This window comes from Dromiciops gliroides, chromosome 3 (genome assembly GCF_019393635.1).
Source record: "Dromiciops gliroides isolate mDroGli1 chromosome 3, mDroGli1.pri, whole genome shotgun sequence".
NCBI classification, from domain to species: domain Eukaryota; kingdom Metazoa; phylum Chordata; class Mammalia; order Microbiotheria; family Microbiotheriidae; genus Dromiciops; species Dromiciops gliroides.
Window position 1 is genome coordinate 484,161,481 of NC_057863.1, and position 12,840 is coordinate 484,174,320.

The 12,840-nt window shown below is 39.5% G+C and overlaps 1 protein-coding gene across 1 annotated transcript in view; it reads right to left on the minus strand.

The window, feature by feature from the left end:
* NUP58 (nucleoporin 58) overlaps positions 1–7,427 on the minus strand; it is a 58,264-nt gene extending 50,837 nt beyond the window's left edge. Inside the window, 1 exon segment of the mRNA XM_043995505.1 lies at positions 7,111–7,427. Within this exon segment, the coding sequence (XP_043851440.1) occupies positions 7,111–7,220 (110 nt within the window). The 5' untranslated portion in view covers positions 7,221–7,427.
* Between the last annotated feature and the right edge of the window lie 5,413 nt (positions 7,428–12,840).

The window sequence follows — 12,840 nt, forward strand, 5'->3', positions numbered from 1 at the left end:
ATGATTATAAATCATATTCATTACTATAATCTACCCACATATACACTTTTGGGGAGGGGGCGGTGGTGTGAGTGAGATTTTCCACTAAAAAGTGTAGAGGGAAATTTTATGTAGCAATATTGTTTATCAGGTTTTTACATAGTAATTAAGAACAGTTAGCATGTATATAAACATATATCACCTCATTTGAGAGTCATAAAAACCCTGTAAGGTAGGTGCTATTATTATTGTTATTTTACAGGCCAAATTAAGGTTGGAAAAGGTTATGTGATTTGTTTAGGGTCATACATCTAATAAATGTCTTCACCAGGATCTGAATTCAGGTTTTCCTGATTTCAAGTCTAGTACTGTATCCATTGCACCATCTAGCTATCTCTATCCTTGTTTTATGTTTTCTTCACCCATCTTAAAATGATAGGTACTATAATGTGAAAAATTATACTTCCCAGTAATAAATAAGGCTTGTTCCCACATGACTCAAAGCTCAGAAATTATTTTATGACAACCAGTGACTAAAGGCAAGTATGATGATCAGGAAACTGATAGATAGGGTTTCATTCTATACAGAGATAGACAAACATACATACTACTTTCCATCTGAAAATAATGCAAATGAGCACTCTTCTAGAAATCTCTAGTTAAATATCTACCTTTTTTATTATAAGAAATAAGTATAGCAATAAATATAAATCTTATTGTTTGCTAAATTTCCAATACCTTTTTCTATGATGAAGCCTTTGTTTCTATAGCTGTGACCTTATATAGAGGATTAAGTTCTGTGATCTTGCATATGGGAGTAAGTTCTCCCCAAAATATTATTTATGTCACTACTAAATGTTATTAAGTTAATATACAGCTAATATTTTGCCTTCTCAAATAGTCCCAAGTTTATTACAAGTCATCAAGTTTATTACAGATACAGATTTTAAAACTGTTTATTAAAGTCATTCTCTATTACCATTCTTCCCCTTCCTTCCAAGAAAGGGAATACATTTGCTTGGTGGAGGGGCAAAACACACACACAAACAACAACAAAAACCCACCCTCAGTTTCCTGCAAGAAAGTACAAAGTCTTACAAGTCTACTTCTTGACTTGCTTTTAAAAGATAAAAGGGGGACAGCTAGGTGGCACAGTGGATAAAGGACTGGCCCTGGATTCATGAGGACCTGAGTTCAAATTTGGCCTCAGACACTTGACACTAACTAGCTGTGTGACCCTGGGCAAGTCACTTAACCCTCATTGCCCCACCAAGGGGGGAAAAAAAAGGGAAAAGATAAAATGGAGGCATCAGAACATGACAGCTGTGTTAGAAATTATATTTACTAAAACATGAATTTATATATACACAAATACATTATTTTAACTTTCTGGAAGTTAACAATGCTTTTCTTTATTCCTGCTGACAAATAACTTGCATAAGAATGTTTCATTTCTTCCCTTCCTGCTCAAATAATTTTTTAAAATATAAGGGACATGGAAAGAATCTGTTTTCTGGCCAAAACCTACTCAGTATGGAAATGCGAAAGTAGAAACTTAGCGAAGATGCTGAATGAACAAACTTCTATATTTCTTTTACATGTTGTTATTAAGTATAATTAGAAATTACTTGCATTAGATGATTTTAATACCTTTTCTTTTAAATGTGTAGATTAATAATTTCTTCTCACCATCCTTGAATTCATAAGCCAAAGTTTGGCCTAAGACCTCTGAGCCCTCCATAAAGTACGGATTTTGAAAATGGGAAAAATCAACAAAACAACAGGCACACAGGAAATTTTTTTTGTATATAAGGAGAAATATTGAAAGCCATTTTGCGGCTTTCATCCTATGAGCTAGGGCCATATGCTGTACTTCAAGGAAGCTGGGTCAGCACTTAGCCTAAAACTTGGGAATGCCAAAGAGTAAAAGAATGACGGAACCTTAAATATCCTTCAATAAATCTGGCTCCAGATCCCTAAGTTTTGTGAATGGGTGGTCTGTCATTTCTCTGATGTGGCAGATGGCTTAATGACAAAAGCACCCATTTAGAAAACATTTGCTACTAACTGGTAGGGAAAGTGAACAAGAGAGCCTTATCACCACTGATTCTATCAGGCTATTATGAGTAGCAGTCTTCTTTGCAAGCTTATTAAAAGCAAAAGCTAGGTAAACCTTTCCATTTATTTTAGAAAGACAAGATACCGGTAAACACCATTCACAGCTATTAAAATACTCTTACCAAAATTTCAAAGTCTTAAGAGTCTTGCAGATGGAGATGCCTACCCACTAAGGGACTAGAAAAAGGGGCCTGCAGCAGCAGTAGAGGAAAAAATGAGGAATATAGGACAGAAACAATAGATGCAACTTCATTTAATCCAATAAATCCTGCTCATCTCTCTCCATCTTCTCAGCAGCATGTATGAGTAAAATAAAGTATATAAAGTGATTTGCAACCTTTAAAGCACTACAAAAAAGTGAACTATTATTATAATGGAGTAGTCCTAGAAATCAGTTTCCCTGGTATGTCTTCAGCTCAGATTAAAGGCAGGAAGAAAACTTAAAGACCATTTAATTCAACCTCCTTTATTCTACAGATGGGGAAATAAACTCAGAGGTCATTGGATTGTAAGATCCTTGAGGGCTGGGACTGTCTTTTGCCTTTCTTTGTATCCCTAGTGCTTAGCACAGTGCCTGACACATAGTAATAGTTTATTAAATGTTACTGATTGACAGGTCATCAAGGTCCAACTTCCTAATTCATTTATCTTTCCAATACACCTACATACTTCTCTATGTCTACCTTCTCAGAGAAAAGATATTTCTTTAGGTTATTTTATATTAGGCACAATCAATCCTTTATTAGGATGTCCCACAAACATGGCACAGTGGAAGGCCTTGGGAGAAAACAAGTATAATAGTTCCAGCTATCAAGGAATTTACAACCTAGTTGGGAGTTAACCAATAGAAGAAGGGTACTGCTTATATAGTACTGCCATACTCTATCCTAGACAGACCACACCTAGAATATGATGCCTAGTTCCGAGCACATCATACAAAGTACATTAAGCTAAAGTGACCAGAGTAAGGAGAAAAAGTGGTTAAGAGTTGAAAGGGTCATTTGTTGAGAGGGTCATTCTGAAGAAGAGATTTGGAGGGGACATAATTGATATCTTCAAATACCTAAGGGATTTTTCAAAAGAATAGGTATTATATTGCTTGACCTCAGGAGCAGAACTAGCACCAATACCTACCTATAAGTTAAAGGAAGAGGCAGATTTTGGTTGAATCTAAAGAGCTTCCTAAGAGCAGTTGAAAAAATGGAATGGGCTGCCTTTATAGGAAACTATTCCTCCTTTTTGTTAGTGATTTTCAAGCAAAGGCTAAATGACAAGTGCACAAAAGGGATTTCTATTTCTGGTAAGTGATGGGGAAGGTGAATTCTGAGGTCTGCCAACTTCACTGATTAAAAGGTAGGTCTTTAAATGGTAAAGATGACAAACATTTAAGAGGATAATTTAAAATTATTAGTAAAATTTAAAGAAATAGGGGCAGCTAGGTGGCGAAGTGGATAGAGCACCCGCCCTGAAGTCAGGAGTACTTGAGTTCAAATCCGGCCTCAGACATTTGACACTTACTAGCTGTGTGACCCTAGGCAAGTCACTTAACCCCAATTGCCTCACCAAAAAAAAGAAAGAAAGAAAGAAAAAGAAAGAAATTAGGAAAATGAGTTTTCCTTCATCTGAAAACATCAGTAATAGCCAAATTTGGGGGCTGGCATCATACCGTCTAATTGCTCACAGACAGAATATGCAGGTTTTTAAAACTAAAGTACATCTAAGGTGATTTTGTGATGAGAATTTCTCAACACCCTTTAAAACACATATTAACCTTTTTGTGTGTGTGTCACGAACTATTTTGGCAATCCAGGGAAGATTATAAACAGAAAACTTAGTGTTTTTAAATGCACAAAATAAAATACATAGGTTACAAAGGGAATCAACTACACTGAAAGACAATTTATCTTTTAAAACAAGTTCATGGACAGCAGGTTACTCAAGAACGACATGATATAGTAGAAAATATTGCACTAGGAGTTAAATGCTTTATTAAGTTTGCAAATATGGGCAATTTACAACCTCTTTGAGTCAGTTTTCTTGCTAGATTGTAAACTGGGAGGGACTTTGCCTCATTCAGCTACTTAACTCCGGGTTTCTAGAATTCTTATACACTTAGCGGGTGCTTAATAAATATGTATTTGTTTAACTGGGCTGTGCCTAACCAGAATTGAAAACATTCCCAAAGAAATGAATCAACATCAAGGAGAAAATATTACTTACTGATTTCCCAGAAATGCTATAGAGATAACATTTACTTCTGGTTGTCAAGGAGAGGCAAGGATCTAAGTAAGGAATGACATAAGATCATAGATTTAGGGTCGGAAGGAAACTTAGAGGCTATCTAGTCCAATGTCATCATTTTAGAGATGGGAAAACTAAGGCCCAGAGATGTTAAGTGACTTGCCCAGCATTGCAAATGTAGACAGTAAATAAATGAGGCAAGATATGAAAAGAGGTCCTTACTCCAAATTCAATGCTCTTTCCACTATAGCACATCATTATCGACAATAAAAATGCTACACTAGATTCTCCTAAATTAGACTACCTAGACTGGTAGTTGCTGATGTTTTGTGGGAAAGTGTAATTGCCCTTATTGTTGATATCCACAATCTTCTACATCCCAGATTTTCTTTAATAATATGTTAGATATCTACTGTCCATCAGTCCCCTCCTGCTACACTTCCAGATACATAATGCCAAGAGACCTGAAGTCAAGAAAGCCCCAAACTGGGTGGCCTATCTATGAAGAATTTATGGGAGGATGTGAACAAGAATCACACAGGAGAAGGTTTGTTATGATTCCCATTACTGGAGGACTCACATTTAAAACATTTACTGATGTAGTTCATTATATATACACTATCTCTTCAGTTGCATAAGCTCATTACGTACTAAAATAATATAGGACTAACTCAGTTTCCTTCAAGTGGTACTTTATGGTTCTAGTATTCCTCCATTTAGGGGTGGTAAGAAAATCTACAATTAAGGACAAATTTCAGTTGGCCCCCCATCAAAGTCAGCCACATACAAACACAGTATCTCCTTCTCACCTTCCCAAGCTCTCCAAAACACGTAGAAACTTGAGAAATATCAGTGTTCATCCAATCTACATCCTTTCTTATTTTATATACTTTAACAACAGCCCTCTCTATCAACACCTTTATTAGGTTTCAGAATTCTAATTTTAGGACCAATCACCTTGAATTCAGTTGACTATTTATGGACTTTTTCTGGCTCTATATCTGTAGCAACCAGAACTTAGTGAACAAAAATATTAAATATGTGGCAGCATAAATATAATTGGAGAGGCAGTGACAGAGAATTAGTCCAGAAATCATGAAGACCTGAGTGTACATACTGCCTCTCACATAAACTGGCTGTGTGACCTTTAATAAATCATTTGGCCTCTCAGTGCTCCAGGTAACTTTCTTAAGACTCTTGAATTGCAAAGAAAGTGCCAACCTACATTGGTACATATTTCTTCATTTGAGAGTTCCCTATACCAGTGAAATCATAGGTCTAATTAATCCTGGTCCCAACATAGGTGCTAAACCAATAACTCTCATTTTGCATTCTGAATTAGAGACAATGTAAATAATTCCAATTTAAACTTGGGTAAAAAAATAATATTTAATATTTATTATTATTTTATTATAAAATCTATTCAGTGCCTATCTATGGACAAATCATTATGGGGAATATAAAGGTGGATAATTCAAGAACATTTTATTAAGCACTTGTTGTGCAGAACATAGCTAAACAACAGGGCAGCTAGTGCCTGGCATCAGGAGAACTCATCTTCCTAAATTCAAATCTGGCCTCAGACACTTATTAGCTGTGTGATCCTGGGGGCAAGTCATTCAACACGGTTTGCCTAAATTTCCTTATCTGTAGAATGAGCTGGAGAAGGAAATGGCAAACCACTCCAGTATCTATGCCAAGAAAACCCCAAATGGGGTCACAGAGTGAGACTCGACTGAAAACAACTGAGCAGCAAAGTGCAGGACACTAGTGGTAGTTGATGTAGGTGATACGAGAAAGAAAAAAAATAGTCTATGCCCTCTTAAGAGATTTTGATTTTGGAGGATAAGACCACTAAAAGGATGGCTTCATTAACATTAAGAATTTCAGAATCTGAAAAGGAACCAAAAAGTCTGACTCAAACCCCTAGTACACCTTATCAAATCTGCTAGAGAAGAGGTATTCTTAATCTGAGATCTAAGGACAGATTTCAGGTTCTAAGTGAATTTGGATGGGGGGGGGGGGGGAGAGCATTACACCTGCAAATTTTACTTTATACATTAAAATCATTCTGAGAAGGAATGCATAGATTTCACCAGATTGCTAAAGGGCACAAAAGAGGTTAAGAATTCTTGCTCTGGTCCCTATGATCAAGGTACTAGTAGTCCCTACCATCATAATGCGTCCTTTAGGACCCTTCCTCCCCTTTCTTTGTATCTCCAGCGCCGAGAACAGTACTTGTCACACAGTGGATGCTTAATAAGTGCTTTTTCTGTGTCAGACACTGTGCTACGTGGGGTTACAACGCTGGGGTTACAAAGAAAGGCAAATACAAAGAACTTCCATTCTAATCAGGTATTCCTTCCCAGTCCCTACTGTCATCAGCTATTATTCTCTCCATCGTTCCCTAGTCCCCATCACTTAGGCTGCCTTCCTTTGCCTCCACGCCCCCCAAGACTACAAAAGCAATGCCTGCAACCCTACAGTAGTCGCCAGAACTCCCCCACCCCGCCCCAGCCCAAGATGAGGAAAAGGGCCGAGTGGAAAGAGAGAAGCTCCCCTTGGGGAAAGAGGAGGGTCACGGAGAGACGCGTATTCTCGGAGAGCGGTGGGGGAGGGGCGAAAGAAGAGCCCGACGTCAGGCCGGAGAGCTGAACATGTGGGGGCACCGTCCGGGGAGATTCCCGGGTCCGAGCCCGGCCCCAGGCCAAAGCGAGCCCCGGAGCGCCCGGAGCCGCGGGGCGCGCGGCTGCGGAGGGGAAGTGGACTTACCTGGCGGTGCCCGTCCCGAAGGAGAAGCTTCCTCCTGCGGTCCCGGTGCCCGCCGTGGCGGTGGCCGTGGAGCCCAGCGTCCCCGTCCCGAAAGAGAAGCCCGTGGCCATAACTGAAGCCGGCCGGCCCCGGCCTAGGCCTAGTTTCTTGTCTCAGCGCCGCCGGGGGACCCGCAGCATTCCCCGCCACAGTGGCCGGCAGGGCTGGCGGGCGAGAACTTCGAAGAGCGCCGGCGGTCTCAACAAGGGGGCGGGAAAGAAGAGGGAGCGAGCGGCCGCAACCCCTGGGCCCGCGCACGCCGCCGCGCGGGAGCCGGCCGAGACACCGCAGTGCACCACGGGACGGGAGCCGGGCGACGTCAGCAGCGTGCGCCTTAAAGGGACAGGCTCCCGCCCAGAGTGGCCATTCGGATTAGGTGCCCTCGTCCCCACCTTGATATTATTGATTCGTGGGCAGGTTTGAGAACGGGGCTCCTGGATTAGAATCCTTGGACCACTAATTTGGAGACAAGAAGGAACTTTAGATGTTATCTACTCAAACCTCATTTTACAAATGAGGAAACGGTGCACCAGAACGATTCAGTCAATCAATCATCAATCATCATCCGTCAAACACCTACTGTCTATGTGCCAGACATTGTGCTAAAGCCTGGGGATACAAAAACAGGCAAGAGACAGACAGTCCCTGCCCTCAAAGAACTCACAGTTTAATGGGAGATACAACAAACAAACATATAAAATAAGAACGCTTGCAGGTGCTTTATGGTACATGTAAACACCCAAGTTTTACCCACTGTCTTCTCGTATAAGATCAATCCTGTCGATTTCATCTGTGACAGTAGCACTTGTACTCATACGTTGCCTCCATTATTGATCTGATCTTCCTCAGACCTCCTTTTGACAATTCTAAAATGATTGAAATGTGCTCAATAATTATATAATAATAATTCCAAAGCATTAGAATAGGAAATAAAAGAAGGGGGGAGCCAGAATTAAGAAGGGTTAGGGAACACTTCCAGCAAAAGATGAGCTTTTAGTTTTAGTTTCCACTTAAAGGGTGAGCAGAGGAAGGAGAGAATTCTATGCCTGGGGGACAGCCAGGAAAAAAATGCCCAGTCATTCAGTAACCATTTATTAAATACTTACTGTGTACTGGGGATACAAAGAAAGTCAAAACAAAGTGAAATTCTCTGCTTTATTAGTAGTCACAGTCTAATGGAGGAGACAACCACAAATAACTATATATATATATATTGTAGATAACCTACGAAGGAAAGGCATCCTGTAGAAAATGGAGGGACCTGAAGGAAGCTTACAAGCTAGAAGGCAACATCAAGGAGAAGAGCATTACATGCCTGGGGGACAGCCATTGAAAATACACAAATTTGAGAGGTGGAGCTTCTTGCTCAAGTGGGCTTAATATCCATGCAGCTAACTCCACTCATTTTGAACTTGGATATCCTTATAGGCATCTCAAATTCAACAAGTCCCAAAAAGTAGTCATCCTATTTTCCCCCAAACCAAACTTTCTTCCAAACTTCACTGTTTCTATTGAGAGTGCTTCTTACTCTCCCCATTCCCATGTATCCAATGAGTTGCTTGATTTTTCCATTTTTACCTTTACAATATTTCTGACATCTCCACTCTCATAACCACCACCTTAGTTACTTAGTTCAGGCCCTCATCACCACTCTGCTAAAAGATTGCAACAATGGCTTAATTACTTTCCCCATCCAGTCCCTCTTTTCCTCCTCAAGTTCAGAGCTAATGATGTAACTCCCCTACTCAATAAACTTAAGTGGTCCCTATTGCTTCTAGGATAAAATATAAACTCTTTTGTTTGGTTTTTAAAACACTTCACAACCTGACTCCAACCAATCTGTCCAGCCAGATTATACATTACTTCTTTTACTATATTCTACCACACAGCCAAAAAAGACCTCTCTTTTTTTTTTTTTTACCAAACAGCTGGGTGGCAAAGTACACTAGAGTGCTAGACCAGATCTCAGGAAGATTCATCTTTCTGAGTTCAGATCTGGCCTCAGACACTTACTAGCTGTGTGATCCTGAGCAAGTCACTTAACCTTTTTTGTCTCAGTTTCCTCATTTGTAAAATGAGCTAAAGAACATGGCAAATGTCTTCACAAAGAGTTTGACACAAGTGAAAAATGGCACAGCTGTTTTCTCACACATGACAATTCATCTTCCATTTCTGTGCAAAGGACAGGACTGGTGTCCCCATTCTTGGAACTCCATGCTTGGAATGCACTCCCTGCTTGTTTGTCATTTGTTCTCAAAAAGGACCATGACATTGGGAGGTGATGTCATTACTTTCAGTGAATTGGATTTAAGTGAGGGAGGCCTGTGCAAAGTCACTATCCTCACTCTTTCCTCCAGAGCCATCTTGTTCCAGTCCTTACTATGTGATAAGCACTTGAGATACGAAGAAAAAGCAAAAACAGTCCCTGACCTCAAGAAGTTGACATTCTAAGAGAGGATACAACATTCATACAAGACAAAAAGGAGATGGAAGGGAACTTTATGGGTTATTACCAGCAACTAGAGGGGGTAGGTAGGAGGGAAGGGACACAAAAGGTCTCCTGGAGGGTGTGAGCTGAACCTTAAAGAAAGCCTGGGCACCTTATACTAAAATAAGGTCAAAATGGATACACGATTTAGACATAAGAGGTGATACCATAGGTAAATTAGGAGAGAAAGGAATAGTCTACCTATCAGATCTTTGGAAAGGAAAACAGTTTATGACCAAACCAGAGATAGAGTATATTATAAAATGCAAAATGGATGATTTTGATTACATTAAATTAAAAAAATTTTGTACAAACAGAAGCAATGCATGCAAAATTAGAAGGGAGGCAGAAAGTTGGGAAACTATTTTTGTGGCCAGTACTTCTGATAAAGGCCTCATCTCTAAAATATATAGGGAACTAAATCAAATTTATAAGAATCCAAGTCATTCCCCAATTGAGAAATGGTCAAAGGATATGAACAGGCAGTTTTCTGAGGAAGAAACCAAAGCTATCAATTCCTATATGAAAAAAATGCTCTAAATCTCTAATGATTAGAGAGATGCAAATTGAAACAACTCTGAGGTACCACCTGACACCTATCAGATTGGCTAAAATGACAAAAAGAGGAAAATAATAAATGTTGGAGAAACTGTGGGAAAATTGGAACACTAATGCATTGTTGGTGGAGCTGTGAACTGATCCAACCATTCTGGAGAGCCATTTGGAATTATGCCCAAAGGGCGATAAAGCTGTCCATACCCTTTGACCCAGCAATACCACTTTTCGGTCTTTTTCCCAAAGAAATCATGGAAAGGGGAAAGGGACCCACATGTACAAAAATATTTATAGCTGCTCTTTACGTGGTGGCAAGGAATTGGAAGTTGAGGGGATGCCCATCAATTGGGGAATGGCTGGACAAGTTGTGGTATATGAATACAATGGAATACTATTGTGCTGTAAGAAATGATGAGCAGGAGGAGTTCAGAGAAACCTGGAGGGTCTTGCATGGGCTGATGATGAGTGAGATGAGCAGAACCAGAAGAACATTGTACACAGTATCATCAACATTGAGTGCTGATCTACTGTGATGGACTATATTCTTCTCACCAATGCAATGGTACAGAAGAGTTCCAGGTAACTCATGATAGAAGAGGATCTCCAAATCCAAGGAAAAAAAAAAAAGAACTGTGGAGTATAGATGCTGAATGAGCCATACTATTTCTTTTGGTTTTGGTGCTGTTGTTTTTTCTATTTTGAGGTTTTTCATCATTGTTCTAATTTTTCTCTTATAACATGACTAATGCAGAAATAGGATTAATGTTATTATGTGTGTGTGTGTGTGTGTGTGTGTGTGTGTGTGTGTGTGTGTGTGTGTGTGTGTATATATATATATATATATATATATATATATATCAGATTACCTACTGTCTAGGGGAGGGGGGAGGGAGGGGAAGAAGGGAGAAAAATCTGAAATTGTAAAGTTTGTATAAACAAAAGTTGAGAACTATCTTTACATGTAATGGGAAAAAAATAAAATACTTTATTAATTAAAAAAAAAAAAAGAAAGCCTGGGGTTCTAAGCATTGGTTCCTTGCTAAGAGGACAACTATCACCAGTTCTTTGCGGGGAGAAAGGCTGTGTACATGCACCAACTGCCCCCTCCAGAACATGTCCACTCTGCTACATTCTGGTCTGTCCTCTGAACAGGGTCAAAGGGAAAAAAGGCAAAAAAAAAAAAAAAAAAGAAAATACAGCTGTTTGTAACATTCTTTTATAGGCCAGGGGAGGGAGGGAATTCTCTCCAAAAAATTTACTGTGGTCAATTCAGTCCCCAGGATGTTATGTGAAGAAAAGAAATGACAACAGAGAAAACAATGTTGGGAATAGCAGGTGTAGTTAGGCCTGTGGGGGTTGGCTGGGCACTGAGGGATCAATTCTTTCTTTCTTTCTTCTTTTTTTTTGAGGGATCAATTCTTGAGAAGGAAGGATCAGAGGGAGGTCATGACTCTAGGATTTGGGATGGAGTATATTTGTAGAATGAAGATAATCTGGGGACAAGGTGGGGCTTCTCTGTTCCAGGAGAGGTAGGCAGCAGAAAGCTAAAAGAGAAGATTCCAAAGGTATGGGGGACAAAACCAATTTAGAGCGTATTGTTACCAATGTACCTCATATAACTCTGAGGATCCAAGAATTCCCTCCCAACTCCCATTCTCAAAGATGTGAGTGAGATTTTCTACAACTATAAGATACAAGTGATTTAACGGTACTAAGCAGTTTATAGACTATAAACTATGATATTCTTTACTAGCTTAAGAGTAAGATAGAAATTGAAAGAAGCTAAGGCAAATGCTAACTTGTTGACTCTACAAGCTTAACCAAAGATTCAACTAGTTGACTTCCAATTGTAGTTAGGTATAGCTACCAATCAGTTTAAAGGTCAGATACCTAAAATAGTAACTTCTGAGCCATAAGGGACCAATCAGAATGGGAGAAAAGTTGGAAAGCCAAGCTTAACTAATATGGTGGAAAGTCTTGATAACTGAGAAACAACTCAGAGAAAGATAGGCCAGAGAGACTACATCTGAGATGACAAAGATGCAATCCAGTAGATGGCTTTTTATGTTATGAGCCTGTTACTTAGTATATATAGGATATATAGAATGACAAGTAATTGTACAAGTTTCTGACTGATGGTTTCTTTCTTCCTATTCCATACTTATTGTATTTGTACTCCTTTGATTATATTAATTTGTGGGAGGAGTCATGCTATCTAAATATCCATGGATCTTGAGGCTTGGGGTTTTTGGGTCCTAGACCTGAGACCTGCTTTATTGTGAGGTGGAATTCCTATCTCAATAAACCTATTTTCTTTTGGCTTGGGATTTAGAGATTTTTGAAACAATGATAAATCCTGTTCTGAGAGCTTCAATAACTACAACTCTCCCTCAGGATTCAGGCATGTTTCCCTCCAAATTATCAACTGAAATAGATTTTAGAAAGGGATATTTACTAAAGTGGTACAATAGGACCAGCTCACTCACACACACACACACACACACACACACACACAATGTCTGTGAGAAACTTCCAAAAAAACATACATAGTCGGTGGGGGGCGGAGAGGGGGGCGGCGGAGTGAACTCAAGCTCAGAGAACACATGTAGCAAAGAAATAACTCACTTCTTAGGTGCTGGAAGTTCTTT